Source organism: Phlebotomus papatasi, chromosome 2 (genome assembly GCF_024763615.1).
Source record: "Phlebotomus papatasi isolate M1 chromosome 2, Ppap_2.1, whole genome shotgun sequence".
NCBI classification, from domain to species: domain Eukaryota; kingdom Metazoa; phylum Arthropoda; class Insecta; order Diptera; family Psychodidae; genus Phlebotomus; species Phlebotomus papatasi.
Genome location: NC_077223.1, coordinates 10,800,054 through 10,816,946, shown reverse-complemented (window position 1 = coordinate 10,816,946; position 16,893 = coordinate 10,800,054). Strand labels below are relative to the sequence as shown.

The 16,893-nt window shown below is 36.5% G+C and overlaps 2 protein-coding genes across 2 annotated transcripts in view; one reads left to right on the top strand and one right to left on the bottom strand.

Moving 5' to 3' along the window:
- Window positions 1–3,095: 3,095 nt before the first annotated feature.
- Window positions 3,096–11,370, bottom strand: LOC129803761 (kinesin-like protein Klp68D). Its single transcript, XM_055850543.1, has 3 exons — window positions 11,213–11,370; window positions 9,807–11,078; window positions 3,096–4,404 (listed from the first exon to the last, which is right to left on the bottom strand). Exons 1-3 carry the CDS (start codon window positions 11,240–11,242, stop codon window positions 3,436–3,438), a joined length of 2,271 nt encoding a protein of 756 aa, XP_055706518.1. The 5' UTR covers window positions 11,243–11,370; the 3' UTR covers window positions 3,096–3,435.
- Window positions 11,371–15,127: 3,757 nt separating this feature from the next.
- The window catches only part of LOC129803743 (GDP-Man:Man(3)GlcNAc(2)-PP-Dol alpha-1,2-mannosyltransferase), a 34,596-nt gene continuing 32,830 nt past the window's right edge, over window positions 15,128–16,893 (top strand). The window contains exons 1-3 of the mRNA XM_055850512.1: window positions 15,128–15,242; window positions 15,317–15,526; window positions 15,585–16,568. Coding sequence (XP_055706487.1) covers window positions 15,223–15,242; window positions 15,317–15,526; window positions 15,585–16,568 — 1,214 coding nt within the window. The 5' untranslated portion in view covers window positions 15,128–15,222. The remainder of the gene's footprint in view (window positions 15,243–15,316; window positions 15,527–15,584; window positions 16,569–16,893) is intronic.

Below are 16,893 nucleotides of genomic sequence, written 5' to 3'. Positions count from 1 at the left end.
CACTTTATTGTAAGTCTTAGTGGTCAAATATGATACTTTTGTAGAGAAAGAATTTTTTCCTCCTCTGGGAAATTGGAAAACTGATGGGAACTCTCGTCCCCAAAAGAACGCAAAGGATACAAATTTCAATTTTCCCAAAGCCAATAATGAGCCCGATCACAAGTAGCTTTTGATTCTCCAATAGTGTCTTGGATGAAAGGTAAATGGAACTCTATTTGCACAAAAAGTCGTTGAAGTTCGAAGAATTCAAATTCAATTTCGAATTTTCATACTAAATTTTCGAACAAGGTGGGGAAAATTTATTAAATATCACACGAAAAAGCTGGCAAAAGAGTTACTCAGTGATTATGGAGTGATTAAATAATGGGACAAGAACAGTAAGCGTCTTTGTTCTGTTTTTTCCTCACAACAATGTGAAGATCGACACATTTTGACACTTGAGCACTTCGAAAGTCGAACAGGATGTTACCTCAGCCACCTTTCGGAATTATCAAGAAGTAAGAAAGTCTCTTTTTTGGATCTTCAAATAGATTTTCGAATTTTTCAAGATCTACTTCTGTACGGAAAGAATATCAATTTTGTGAATTATTTTTGCATGTCAAATGACTTCTTTACAATGTTGATAACTAAAACAAGAAGAATTATTGACCAGTATCTTGTGGGATGTCCAGGAAGTGCTAAAAAGGACACACAGCTCCTGCTTTCCAACAGATTCCTCAAAATATTTCACACATAACACTTTAAAACACATTTCTCTCAACACGATGTTATTGCAGACACATTAATCTTTCTCAAGAGCCAAAAAAACACTTCCTGGCCAATAAGAATTCACCAAAATCTGGAAAAATAGGAAAAACTTCCCTGAAAACAATGTCCCGTGCTGCCAAATGTCAAAATTATCGGCCATATTGGCAAAAATTTCGCTCCCGCTTGGAATTTTCTTACAAGGTTTGGTGTCAAAAAGCAAATGGCGGGCATTGGCGGGACAACCATACATTTGACCTCTAGATTTTTGTGGACGAGAGTACCCAAGAAGTTTGAACAAGTTTTTTGAAAATGTAAGAAAAAATTGTTTTTCGACTTTATGTAATCTGTAATTGTTTGTTATCATACTTATTGGTCCCGAGAGGTTTTTCCTTATTCGGGTCTAGAAATATGAAAAAAGTCACAATATCTGCAAGGAAGCAGAAAATCGAAAATTCACGATTTTTGACCAAAAATATCTAAGCTCAGGAGTTAATGAGCCCGATCACAAGTAGATTTTGATTCTCCAATAGTGTCTTGGATGAAAGGTAAATGGAACTCTATTTGCACAAAAAGTCGTTGAAGTTCGAAGAATTCAAATTCAATTTCGAATTTTCATACTAAATTTTCGAACAAGTTGGGGAAAATTTATCAAATATCACACTAAAAAGCTAGCAAAAGAGTTACTCAGTGAATATGGAGTGATTAAATACTGGGGCAAGAACAGTAAACGTCGTTGTTCTGTTTTTTTCCTCACAATCTTTCCGTACAGAAGTAGATCTTGAAAAATTCGAAAATCTATTTGAAAGATCCAAAAAAGAGACTTTCTTACTACTTGATAATTCCGCAAGGTGGCTGAGATACATCCTGTTCGAATTTCGAAGTGCTCAAGTGTCAAAATGTGACGGTTTTCATATTGTGTGAGGAATAAAACAGAACAACGACGCTTGCTGTTCTTGTCCCATTACTTGATCACTCCATAATCACTGAGTAACTCTTTTGCGAGCTTTTTAGTGTGATATTTGATAAATTTTTCCCACATTGTTCGAAAATTTAGTATGAAAATTCGAAATTAAATTTGAATTCTTCGAACTTCAACGAGTTTTTGTGCAAATAGAGTTCCATTTACCTTTCATCCAAGACACTATTGGAGAATCAAAATCTACTTGTGATCGGGCTCAATATGTGAAGACCGACACATTTTGACACTTGAGCACTTCGAAATTCGAACAGGATGTATCTCAGCCACCTTGCGGAATTATCAAGAAGTAAGAAAGTCTCTTTTTTGGATCTTCAAATAGATTTTCGAATTTTTCAAGATCTACTTCTGTAAAAGAATTAGACTTTCGTACAGAAGTAGATCTCGAAAATCTATTTGAAGATCCAAAATCTTTCCGTCAGAAGTAGATCTTGCATCTATTTGGATGGACTTTCTTACTCCGCAAGAGGTACATCCTGTTCGAATTTCGAAGTGCTCAAGTGTCAAAATGTGACAGTCTTCACATTGTTGTGAGGAAAAAAACAGAACAATGAATCTTACTGTGCTTGTCCCATTATTTAATCACTCGATAATCACTGAGTAACTCTTTTGCCAGCTTTTTAGTGTGATATTTGATAAATTTTCCCCACCTTGTTCGAAAATTTAGTATGAAAATTCGAAATTGAATTTGAATTCTTCGAAAATCAACGACTTTTTGTGCAAATAGAGTTCCATTTACCTTTCATCCAAGACACTATTGGAGAATCAAAGTCTACTTGTGATTAGGCTCAAAAGAGACTTTCTTACTTCTTGATAATTCCGCAAGGTGGCTGAGGTACATCCTACTCGAATTTCGAAGTGCTCAATTCTCAAAATATAACGGTATTCACATTGTTGTGAGGAAAAAAACTGAACAACGACGTTTATTGTTCTCGCCCCAGTATTTAATCACTCCATAATCACTGAGTAAAGTCTTTTGCCAGCTTTTTAGTGTGATATTTGATAAATTTTCCCCACCTTGTTCGAAAATTTAGTATGAAAATTCGAAATTGAACTTGAATTCTTCGAACTACAACGACTTTTTGTGCAAATAGTTCCATTTACCTTTTATCCAAGACACTATTTCAGGAATCAAAATCTACTTGTGATTAGGCTCGAGTGTAATTGCCTAAGAAATGTTTCACAAAAGCCGAGAAATCTGCAAATGGTTTCGCAGCCAAGGAACTTTGAAATACTTAGCTAAGATCAGAATAGAGGTCCTTCTTAATGAAAAATGATTGACCCCTTTCTGTTTTTGAACAGTTTTCTTCTGATTTGACGTGAAAGACATTTCGAAGATTCTAGGATGGAATTATAAAAAAAACAATCCTCATTATCTTAGAAGCTTTTATTGGTAAACTTTCACACAATTTCTCATTATTTTTTCAATGAGAAAATATATATATATTAAGAAGATTAAATAGATGTGAATAATGAACAATAAATAAAGTCTTTAGAGGCAAAAAAAAATTAAGTACTAGTAAATGTAGCCTCAAAAAATCACCTTTGAGATTGCAAAATGCACCAAAAGAAATGTGGGAAAAGGGGGGAAAGAAATGAAAAGTGAGTTGACTTACCTTGCGACGAAGGAAAGGATGTGTGATGAGAAAGGGGGCGGGGTTAAAATTGCACGATTAGAGTAGGCTCATGTTAGCTTTTTTGGGGTGTTGTGTCTACTTAGGAATCAGTCCTCTGGCTTTGGGATAGGCCGACGTGGACCTCTTGGCGCTGAGAGAGCGCGTCCCGGCGGCTGTTTCTGGTCTTGAGGATCTCGCACGGGATGCTGCTGATGGCTGAGAGGCCACGGGCTCAGGATTGTTCACATTGCGATTGATAATCTTATCCAGACGCGACTTCACTTGACTGGTGTAGTTGCTCTGGTCAGTGGAGATGTCCAGATCCCCCTCAGTCTGCATAGCTTCGGCCAGGACAGCCTGCAGAGAAGCCGAAACCTTGGGATTCCGATACTCAAAGGTCGTCCTTAGGGGCATATCCAGTTCATGGGACAAAATATTCTCTCCTCGATACCTCAAACTATCTCCACTTCCTCCTCCTCCACCTCGACGGATTTGCTGCAGTGCAAATTCCGAAACTGGACGCCTTCTAGTCGCCTGCGCTACAGGACGTCTCAGCTGTTGCCCATCCATCCCAATCACCGGGCATAAATTCCATTCTTCCTGCTCCTCATCGTACCTCGCCTGAGTCGTTAGCCTCGATTTCACTTCCGCCGGCACGAAATTATCAATAATCAGCAGCAGCCTCTTCAGCTCCTTAATCAACTCATTCTGGGTCATCTCGAGCTCTCGCCTGTCACGATTGTGTTCCTCACGCGTATCCACGAGTTCCTGCTTGAGAGCCACCCATTTGGCATAGCACTTTTTCAGTTTGCGCGTCTTCACGTCAACTTCCTGCTGCAGCGACGTAACCGTTTCCCGGATCTCCAGAGTTGTCTCCTCCTGCAACTCCAGTTGCTGCTGCATCTCCACTTCGCGCTTCTTCCGCTCAGCTATCTCTGACAGCTTCCGTTCGAGCTCCATCTGGCGCTCAGTGTAAGTATCCAATATATTTCGACCACCACGCACCAATTGACTTTCCAATTCCTGCAATTTGCTGGCCAGCTGCATGGTTACTTCTCGTTCCCGCTGCAAAAAAGAAACATATTGTTCCTGATTCCCTAATTCGGTAGATTAGAAAAAAATCATCAACAAAATGTGAGGTTATGCTGAACATAACCTCAATAAAAGAGAAGAAAATTCTAAAAGGTGGTTTTTGCAATCTTCTAATTAATGCAGTGGCAATCTCAATATCTTCCTATTACCCTAAAGAGCCCTTACCTAATTTACTTGTAAAAAAAAAACAAACATTTTAGAAACATTAAAGACTTTTTTATGTAAAAGTGGAATACTTTTTTGTAGGTTATGTTCAATATAACCTCCAATTCTAATCTGCAGTAGACTCTCGCAAATTCGGCTCTTTTAAGATCGGGCTACTTTTTAATGGCAAAAAACAAACGATCAGTAAAAAGTTCTAAATGGGCAGTAAAAAATTAAAAATGAGCAGTAAAATATCTAATTATGATCAGTAAAAACCTTAAATCTTTACAAAAATGGACCTAATTTACATACTTAACATTTAAAATAGTTCCATATAAAGTGTAAAGTCCTTTATTTTCCCTTTGCCAAAATTTGGACGAAAATATCACTGTTTCAAATTTTTTTTTGTTACTGATCAATTTTAACTTTTTATTGCTCATTTATTCAATGCCCTTTTTAATTCGGGCAGCGGTTACATTTGAAAAAAGTTTGTTGTCATTTTTCAAGTTTGATTATGATTATCAAATGAATCAAATATGCTCAAATTTGGCATGGTTTGTCTTAGTTTTGATGTGATTTTGCATTATTGAGGGATTTTCATGCAATTTACGTTATATATGAGTGTGTAAACGTAAACTCAATATCTGTATGCAGATGCATTTGAATAAAAAATCGTTGGATTTCAAAAAGTTTGTCGCCCGAATTTCTGTCTAATTCGGCTGACATTTCGGTCCCATATGCCCGAATTTGAGAGAGTCTACTGTGTTCTAAAGTGGTTAAAAATTACGTTTTGTATTTTATCTCGAAATCTAAGTAGGGGAAGTGTGCCAAATTTCGGCCAGCTTCTAATTTCGGCCCCTTTGAGTGTAATTTCGGCAATGGAAATAAATAAATTAAAATTATGAATGTAATCTTCGAATAGTCAATGAATTCATTTTGCTTTAAATATTTATTTGTTTTAGGATGTATTAACACAAAGACCGTTAAATTTTAGGTAAGGTAAAGTATACTTGAGTCGACCGCCTCTCGACTCGACCACCCTTGCGTTCCTTAAGTCGACCGGTGGAAATATTTATCCAATTTATTTATTTTTGCAATAATATTTAGCGAATGGTTTAACATCATTGATTTAATTATTTCATAAATAATACGAATCAGTTGGAAATTTGTAAAAATTGACCATTAAAGACTGAAAAAATAATAAAAATACGAAGCGTAAAAGAAATTTATTAAATAAAAATTCGCAATTTTCCAGTAAATAATGGCAAGTTTCTTGATATCCTTGACTTTTTTCTTAAGGAATTATTTCAATTATTACCCTTAAAGATTACTGGAAAATTTAAATTTTTAGTCTAATCGGAAGTCAAGGACTTCATTTATGTTACTGTGCATCAATTTTAATTCTATGATTACACTGTGCGAGAAAATTTAGGTTTTTGTGGGTGTTTCTGACGAGAGTGCCAAAACTTGTTAGAGGGTTATTTAGCGATCTCAAATCTGAAATCCGTTTATCCGGGTCACGTCTGGATTTTTTAAATATGCATTTTTAGTTTTTTGCTGTTTTCTAAAATTCAAAAATTTATATCTCCGGTCCTATTTATCCGGTGGTAGTCACATAAAGCTAAAATGACGCGTAATTTCATCCTCTATAACTCTTGTAAACATATCAAGAACCTAGGATGAAAATAAAGTGTACTTTTTAAAGATTTTTTGAAAAAGTGCACTCAAAATTGTGCATTTTTCTGTGTTTTTTCCATCTTCTAATAATTCTTCCACTTAGATAGAAGATTTAACATGCCAATTACTATGCCTAAAAGTGAGTAAATTTAATATTCTTTCATGTCTTTTTAGTTTGAATTTTCTATCATAATTCGTTTATTCACAATAATTTATTGAAAATAAAGTGCATTGAAATCTCTTATAATTATATTGGTATCTGTGTCTAACCTACTGAAGAGCATTCTCTTCTGCACTCTCACTTACACATTTCATATAAAAAGAAGTGAAATGAAAGAAAAGAGACGTATATAGAAATAGAGAGAGAAGATTGTTGTTTGACACTCATAACACCTATTCTTTTAGTTCCATTTACCTTTTATTCAAGACACTATTGGAGAATCAAAATCTACTTCTCTTTGGGCTCCATGTGTTTCTTCGACTTTTTATCCAAGATCGCAGAATGCCAAATCTTGAAATTTTTAAAATCTTTGTTTTGAAACTTTATCTTTATTTGCAGAATAGAACCCATATTTGTTAATTCTTAATAAATTTGGAGGAACTGTTCGACCAAAATCTTGAGAACTAAAATTCTGAAAGTGTTTTGTTTTTTTTGTTTTAACCCATTCCTTACCATTGTATTATACATCATACGCAAATTGAGTGATTTTTGATGATTTCTTTCTGGGCAATTTTTATCCGAATTGCTGTCGGGAATGGATTTTTAGTAACGTTAGTTATTCAGTTACTTGACAAAAATAGTCCGACAGAGATGAAAATACATTTTGTTGTTCTTTTCTCGCTTCGCGGTGAGACATGCAAAATTTTTGCTCAAAATGGCGGACGGAAAATTCGACATCCCGTCGAATTTGTTAAAATTGGTCTCTTTCCTCTTTCCTGATTTGAATTCTAGTTGCCAATTGGTGTTCTTGGATAGTTACTCTATCTAAAGCAATAGAGTTTGTAATGAATTAATGCACAGAATTTAAATTCAGTGACCGTTAAGACGTGTGTTTGACAGAGGCTCCCCGCGCCCCCATATGAGATAAAAAATTTGTCTTTTCAAAAAATTCATCTACTAATCTGTAGGAAACTAATCCCAAAATATGAACTTTCTATCTCAAGTATTTCTGGTACATTGACTGAATGGGTTAAAAGGTTAATAACTCAACGCACAATAACATTTATTTTGTAACATGTTTTTGACATTTCAATGAGAGTAAGTGAGATTTATATATGGTCATCTCTGTCTATCTCATGGGAAATTTTGAAAATATGTTTATAAACAAAAGTTATTGTGTGCTGGGCATAAAAGGCTCCGTAAAGGTTATTTATCGCCCGATTGCGACAAGTTTTGGTTCATTGGAAAGGTCTTGGAATGTTCGATGAAGCTGAACCGGTTCCAATCGGTGTTTAACTGCTAAATAATTTTTATCCCAAATTTAATTAAATTACGGTAAGATGGTGTAATTCGGAATGATGTCTATTTTGGAATTTTGAGATTTTCTCCCTGTTTCAGATGTTCAAAGAGAAAAGAAAAAGAGGAGAGTACTTCTTCGTTGTTTTCACCTTTTGCGCTTACCTTAGGGTAAATGTCCTAATTCAAAACCATTTCCAGACGCTTTAATTTTGACAGAAGATTCAACACATTAAGTTCATATTTTTTTTCTGAAGAGAACTACATAAATTTGCTCCTTGACTCTTCTAGAATGTTACTTTTTAGTGAAAATTCTTTAGATATAATTTGAAAACTTCTTAAATACAAGAAAAACACACAAGTGCAAAATGCTTCTATTGGAAACAAATTAATCCAAATGGAGACAAGGGAAAGTTTCCAATTGGAGACAAACAGTGTAAGTGAAATCGCGACGAAAGGCTTCCTAAACCTTGTTGAGTTGGTCTTGAATGCAGGATTTTGTTCTTATTCCTGGCCTTTTCTCCTTTCCCATCTAAAACAATAAGAAAACGTCTCCAAAAAAAAATCATATTTTCGGGGTTTCCTATTGAAGCATTTGCAGAAACTTCAGGAAAACCCTTTTTGTTCACGAAATAGGTAATTATTTCATTTAAAAACTTAACGTACCGTTAACAATAAAGATTAGCACTTAATTTAACTTAAATTAGCCAGAAATATGACATAAATGTTAAACGAAACGAATAAACAACAGTCAATTTATTGTGTTTTTCATTGGAAAACAAGGTCAATCGATAAAAAAAATCGATGGTGAAAAGGTACACTTTTAATTTTTATGAGAAATTAACAAATTGAAATTTGTGAATATGAATGAATTTTCACTTTATTTGGAGCAAAATTAACTAGGGTGAAGTAACCACTTATCGCCACTTTTAGGAAAAAGTGAAATTACATGTATCATAACTTTTGATCCCTTATTATCAGACAACTCAAATTTGACACAAAGTTACTTAGATAAATTGGCTCTAGATTCGTCACAACAATTGTTCTACAATTTAATGCGGGAGTACCTAAAAGACTGATTTTTATTAACAATGCAAAAATAACCACTTCGTCGCCACTCTTTACCACTTATCGCCAGTTCTGTAACCACTTCTCGCCACCCACTTGGAAAAGTTCAAACTCGATTATTTTGAGCAATAATATGCAAAGAATACATTCAGCATTTCTTTTTTCTCATGATCACCTTATTATTACTCACATTAAATGATTTTTCTTCACTTTTATTTGAGAAATCAAATTTATTAGACTCTTGCAGAAAGTAAACAAAGTAGATTTGACAACTGAGAATCTATGAAGTGAAGTTAGCGTCGCCTATTGAAAAGGTATGGCGACAGATGGTGAATCAATTTTAGAATATTACCACTTTCCGCCATGGCTCATTTTTTCATAAAAATAATATAAAATGAAATATTAATTGACTAAATACAAATTTTATGTATTCCACAAGTGCAATTAAATATTCAATAGACAAATTATTTACCCAAATAGGTATTTTTGGCCTGATGAAAATTTGACGACACTTAGTACATTTGGTAAGAGATGTTGGATTCGATGCACTTGCTTAAAATATTGCTCTAAAAAGTGATCAAAATCGTGAATCGAAAACGAATAAGTATTATTTTTCGATTCTATGCGTAGAAGCAGAAACAATACAAAAAAATTGCGACTCATTTATTTCAGAAATTGCGAAAACTAGCGATTTCAATGTAAGTGGCGAGAAGTGGGGCACTGGCGAGAACTGGTGATTCCACCCTAGAGCGGTAAATTTCCTATAAAACTGAGCTAATTAGAAATTTTTGATGCACTCGAGTAGCTTGTAAAAAAATAAAATATTCGTTTTGTGACTTTTTGCCCCAGTCTCCCTTACCCTTTTTCATCTTAATTTCACACTTAAAAAAGTGTAAAATTAACATTAAAAATGTTGACATATTTTTACACTTAAAAAGTTTTAAAAAGTAACTAGGAAAAAAAGTTAATCGCACCCTCTTTTTTTTCTCAGTGCAGGGAAATTTTTAAAAGTCATTTGAAAAAAACTCACCAGAATTTTCTCCTTGGATTCTTTGTCGGCCATCTGGAGCAGATCGTTGTCCTTGCTATTTTCCTCTCCACTCACGTATTCCTCCTCATCTTCATCCTCGTCCTCTTTGTTGTATTCATGGAAGCTTTTGGGCTTCTTCTGTTTGCGCTTCCTGGAGAGGCTTCTCTCGCGTTTCTGCCTCTCTTCAATCAACTGCCTCAGCCTCTCAATCTCCTCCTGATACTCCTTGAGCTTGGCATCCTGCGGATCCTCATTCTTCACTGGCTTGTTCTGGATGGTCTTGGCGCGGCTGGCATACCTGAGAGTGGTCAGTGTTTCATTGTAATTGTACTCGCTGGGACCGATATTGGCAATCATGATGGTCTTGGAATTGCCTCCCAGGGAATCCTGAAGCAATCGCGTGAGTTTTGAATCGCGATAGGGAATGTGAGGAGAGCTCTCAGCCAGGGCCGAGATGACATTGCCCAGAGATGAGAGAGCACGATTGATTTTGCTGGCTTCCTTGAGACGTTCAGCTGTTGCTCCAGTTTTCGATTGCCTCTCACTTCCTGCCAGATCGATTAGGTTGAGTTTTCCCACTTTCACGGTATTGCTATCCAGTTCACACATCTCGATCTTGATGAGGAAGATGGCATGGGAGCGAGAACTGTGCTCATTCATGTTGGTATAGCCGACAGTTCTATTTTTGTTGCCCTGATTCATCACACTGACCATGTCATCTACATTCTTGCACAGCACTGAATGCAAATTGGGTACATACACCCCAACATTCTCCCTCTCCCTCAGCTCCAGACCCCCACGATTGGAGGGCTTCAGGAGATCTCTGAGTTCCTCCATGTAAATCTCAAGATACGAAGCTGCCACGAGGAAATTCATATTCTGGGCACGATTAATGTGAGCCCAGATCTGTTCAAAAGCCCTCGGAATGATACCCTTGTCTTCCGGATCGCCCCTAACGCCCTCCATCGTGTACGTCTTCCCCGTTCCTGTTTGCCCGTACGCAAAGACACAGCAATTGAATCCCTCCAGCACAGAAGACACCAATGGCCTCACTGTCTCATCGTAGATGTTCTGCTGAGTGGCATTTGGCCCGTAGACAGCATCATACGTGAACATCTTCCGGTTCTCCTTGGACACTTCCGAAGGATTCTGAATCTCAACAACTCCCCGTGTTGGAAAGACTTCCACCACTTTCTGGTAGTTGCCAGATTCTTCCTTGTTGCTGAGCGGACGACATCGCACCACAACCTGGACACATTCATTCTTCACCCCCTGCAACAGTGGACAAAAACAGGAAATCAGTCCAATCCTCCCCATTTATTGATTTTTTTTTCCACCATAGTCGCCATTGCCCCAGACGACAAACTTTCTACCCAATTTTATCCCCAATCCTCAACGAAACTCACCGCACTTTTATGCCTGTGGTGCTTCTCCATGGTTTATCTGTGGATTTGGGGTATTTTAGCACCTCTTCCCGAGGGTTTTCACTGGGAAAATTGCATTTTCCTCTGACTAGATTTTTTTCACTGCAAACTGACACTTTCCCTGTCGTAGACTGCTGCGCCTCTTGCGGAAAAAAATTATTTGATTTTACCGCGCTTTTCATCATTTTTTCTTCTCAGTTTCAGCCAGAGTACTCTGCCGTGATTTTTCCGTAGTAGAAAGCTTCGAAAGCTATACCCGGCTGACCAGGTGGTAAATGCAAACAACTGCCACACAACTCTTGTTAACAACTCTGCGGTTGATGGTTTGCTAAGATAAACATCCCGGCGGGACCAAACTACGTATAAATTGTGTATATACGTTGGACGAATACTCAGTATCATCATGTACGTCCATATAATTTTACTCAGTACTATTTGCACCAAATGAGACCCGAAGTGTGCTTTTGTGTGAGTGTGTCCGTGTGAAGTATTATCCCTTACAGAGTAAATACGTAGTACTACATACATCATAAATATATTAATGCCCTGTATGACAGAAAATGCTGTTGGCAGGCGTGTTGCAGCTGATTTGACAACAGGAAATGGAATAAACTGTTTACAAAATATCTGTAAAGATTTTTAGTGATTTCCGTGATTTCAGTGATTATAATAATATAATAATTGTGCGACGCTGTGTTATCTATAGAAAATAGTAAAGTGACAACAATAAACGGGTTGCAAACCTAAAATGTGCGTGTTTTTATTCCATTCAGTGAGTGTTTTTAAGAATTTTTTTCTCATGCGATAATTTGTGATTATTTAATATCTTCAATAGTTATCTCTGATTAAATAAAATATATCAAATTCTCTGTGACTTCTATCATTTCGTCAGAATTTGCAAATAAAAACGGCAGGTGCAGGTAACAATTTTGTCTCTCCGCCATTTATTGTCGTTGGTACTCTTATATATACGTGTGTGTGTATGCGTGTATTGAGAGCTACTTTTCAGATACAAATACATAGTTCATACAGAGTTTTCGTACAACTTTGTACTCTTAGTGCGGAAATACGTAGTTTATACTATGTATATTACCGTACATGTATTTTTGGACGACAAGTACTCATCAAATACATTATACATGTGTAACTGTGTATCTTTCCTACACGAATAAGTCGTAAATACATTGTATGACATGTAAACTGTGTATTTTGGTCCCGCCGGGATTAGACTTTTTGTTCCAAAATGTTACAGTACAGCGTTTATGGTGGACACTATTAAAACCTGGAACTAATAGCTAAATTACCAGAGTTGTTACCATTCTGTTAACACCAGTGTGTCTTCTTTGTTAACAATAATTTTTCAAAATCGTTCTTTTTAATTGGAGACGAGCTGACAGCTCCATGATAAGAAAACCGTTTAGTTTTTGAAATTCATTTTCATCACAAAAAAAAAAACCATTTTTCAAAAGAAGTAAAAAAATTATTGGTAAGTAATTGGTGGAGTTGGGAACCACTGGTTATGATTGTCGCCTCTCTGTGCATAAACACAAAATTTCTTGAGCTTACCAAGCGAGCAGAAGTCTGTTCAAAAACACTCGCAGTAAAAAAAAAACATATACACTGACTTAACACTTTAACTCTTTCGTCTCCTTTGGGACTCTGGGTACCCATGGAAACAATAATTTTTTTAGGTAATCTAGAATCGATAAAAATCCTATTCTTGTGGGTTATTACAAACTATAAGGATGTCCAAATCTAGGATATTTTTTGCAGGATCCCAATTAACTCCTGAGCTTAGATATTTTTGGTCAAAAATCGTGAATTTTCGATTCTCTGCTTACTTACAGATATTGTGACTTTTTTAATATTTCTAGACCAGAATAAGGAGAAACCTCTCCGGGCCAATAAGTATGATAACGATGATAACTAACAATACAAATTGCATAATTTGAAAAATATTTTTTTCTTAAATTTTTTAAAAAACTTGTTCAAACTTTTTGGGTACGTTCGTCCCCAAAAATCTAGACGTCAAATGTAACGTGTTTCCCGACAATGCCCGTCATTTGCTTTTTGACACCAACCTTGTAACAAAATTACAAGCGGGAACTACTTTTTTGCCAATATGGCTGATAATTTTGACATTTGGCAGCGCGGGAGATTGCTTTCATGGAAGTTTTTTCTATTCTTCCAGATTTTGGTGAATTCTTATTGTCCAGGAAGTGTCTTTTATGCTTTTGAGAAAGCTTAATGTGTCTACAATAACATCGTGTTGAAAGAAATGTGTTTTAAAGTGTTATTGTGTGAAATATTTTGAGGTATCTGTTGGCAAGTAGGAATTTGGTGTCTTCGTGACCACTTCCTGGACATCCTACAAGATACTGGTCAATAATTCTTCTTGTTTTATTGATTAACATTGTAAAGGAGTCATTTGACACGCAAAAATAATTCACAAAATTGATATTACAGTAGAGTCTCCTAAATTCGAACACTCGGGGGGTATTTTTTGACATATCTCACCTCGCAGATTCGAACGATTTTTTCAAAACTAACGAAGTTTGTGTGAGATTAAATTGTACTTTAAATAAAATTCTCGTACTTTCTCGCAAGTTTTAGTGGTAACATACTTCCTTTTCATTTTATACAATAATAATGTATGTAAACATTCAGAAGAAACACATAAATAGAATACGAACTTTTTAGCATTACCTCACAATTGACATTTTGAATTCAAACTGCGTTCGAATTTGAGAGATTCAAATTTGAGAGACTCTACTGTATTTGCTTTTGGAAAATTGAAGTTTGTCTCCTTTTCGTTCTTTTGGAGACGAGAGTACCCATGAGTTTTCCAATTTCCAAGAGGCGGAAAAAATTCTTTGTCTACAGAAGTATCATATTTGACCACTAAGACTTACAATAAAGTGAGTTGTACTGAAATTCGTTTGCTGGATATGTTGTGGTCCAGATAGAGTTAAAACCCGAGCCAAAAAATCACGTGAAATACCAAACTGGCATAAAAGCCAGTGCAGATATTCTCAACAAAAAAATCATTTTTTCAATAGTTTTTCATTCCGTAAGACTTCTACAGCTGTTCTAGGACTCATAAATTTCCATTTCAATAAATATTTTCTCATTTTCATGTTATTTTTATATAAATTTTCTGAAAATTCAGAAAAAATGTCCAGGTGATTTTTTACAGATTTTCGTAGCAAAAAGCCAATTTCCATTGCATTTCCTTTTTCCTAACAATTTGGCAAGGATTTTAGGACTCATGTCAATATATTTTCCTGTAAAATTTTCAAATTCTCATATATAGTTTGCGCTTTTTTTTTTAAAGAAAATATTATGTGAAATTCCAACAAGAATTCTAAAAAGAAAAACAAGGCATAAAGTGAATTTTCACCTTATTTTTCTCTACAGTACCACTTAACAACAATTCAAGGTCTTATATTATTTAATTTTTAATCAATCTTTTAACATTCTGAAGTACAGTGCCCGCTTTGTAATCCGGATGATTGGGAGACAATATGACAGATGTCCGCTTCGTAATCCGAATGGATTTTTTGAATTTGTTCAACGTCTCGAAAATATAATACAAGTTTTTTTTCTAGAATTAGAATAAACGTTTTAAAAAAGTTTAAAAAGACATAATTAGAGAATTCTATGCTATTATACTTCATTTATTAAACAAAAACATCACAGGATAATTCATTTTCATTGCTGATCACACATGCATACATGACCTCAAAATTATTTTAAATGTAACCGTCGATAACTCGTCCGGATTACGCCGATCCGGATTAGAGAGCGGGCACTGTATGTTTTGTGATTTTTTCGAATCGTTACTGTTACCAACGCTGTAAACATTCTGGTACCAAAAGAGCTATTGGTTCTTATTGGTCAGTTGGGTAGTGCAGCTTTTGTTGTTATTCCCGGAGAAAAATGCCAGTGATATTTTCTTGAGACGTGTAATTGCAGTGAAAAGTGATGCAACAATGCCGTGCATGTGTTCTATGTAAGTTATCCTTAGAATTTCCCTAAATCCACTCCAGAAACCCCAAAAATAACGCCATTTGTTTTGTTTTTAAGGTTATGTACCCTGACAATGGGGATGTTTTTCACAGCAGTTGCCGGAATTGTTGTGATTTTCCTGCTGAGGACTATTCTTCGAGGAAAGAAATCTCGTAGGGCAAAGGAAGATCCCAATGCTATCTTTATTGGCCTGTTTCATCCTTACTGCAATGCTGGAGGAGGAGGAGAACGAGTGCTTTGGTGTGCTGTCCGCTGTCTCCTGAAAAAGTGAGTTCCGGGAGTTTTTATGGGGTCAGATTAGATAGATTGACGGGGTTTTTATTAGGTACTCTGATGTGAAAGTGGTTATATATACGGGAGATGTTGGAATCAGTCCCAGAGACATTTTGAAAAAGGCCAAGAATACCTTCAATGTCAGTGTCCAGGAGAAGGACGTGGAATTTGTTTATTTGCATCGAAGGAAGTGGGTGGAGGCTGTCAAGTATCCCTATTTTACGCTCTTGGGGCAGAGTTTGGGGTCAATGTGGTTGGGTCTGGAGGCAGCCTGGAAGTTCCCTCCGGATGTTTTTGTGGATACAATGGGGTACGCTTTTACTTTTCCAATCTTTCGCTTCCTGGTGGGTTCGAGGGTGTCCGGGTATGTTCACTATCCCACAATCAGCGGCGACATGCTGAGGAGAGTGAAAGCCAGGACACTGGCTCACAATAATAAGAACTACGTGGCCAGAAATCCCTTCCTCACTGGCATTAAACTCTTCTACTATCGGCTGTTTGCCAAGGTTTATGGAATTGTGGGACGCTGTGCAGACATTGTCATGGTGAATTCTTCCTGGACAGAAGGACACATCAATTCCCTTTGGCAGATTCCCCTCAAGACTCACCGGGTTTACCCTCCGTGTGACGTCAGTGACCTCAAGAAAATCCATTTCATTGGGAACGATGCCGAGCGAATTGTGATAATGTCAGTGGGACAATTTCGTCCCGAGAAGGATCATCCCCTTCAGCTGCAGGCAATGTACGAACTGAGATCTCTCCTGGTGAACGATGAGCCTCTGTGGAATCGACTGAGGCTGGTGATTGTTGGATCCTGTCGTCATGAGGAGGATATTGAGAGAATGAAAAATATGAAGGATCTCAGTAAGCATCTGTCCCTGGAAAACAGTGTTGAGTTCAGAGTGAATGTGACTTATCAGGAGCTGCTGCAGTGCTACCAAACAGCCCGGATTGGCCTCCATACGATGTGGAATGAGCATTTTGGGATCTCAGTGGTTGAATCTATGGCAGCTGGGCTGATTATGGTGGCCAATAGGTAAGTGAGTTATTCCTCTGACAATCGATATTGCAATTAAACAAAAATTTCCTAAACTCCCTTTTCTGAGGCCCTGCGTCCAAACACGTCACCTGATTAGGGGAAACTGGGGCAGAATCAGCTAGCTAATAAAATTTTTCTTGGTTTTTTTTTTTTTTTTTTGAAAGGGCTTGGAAAGTATCCAAGACTCTGCAAAATGCTCGAATTCGTGACTTAAATGCTTTAGATGCTATCCCTCAAAAGTACTTTCACATCATTTACCGATTACCGGTTCCTAACCGATTTAAACCGATTCATAAATCACTAAAAAAAGTCCCCCAAAATA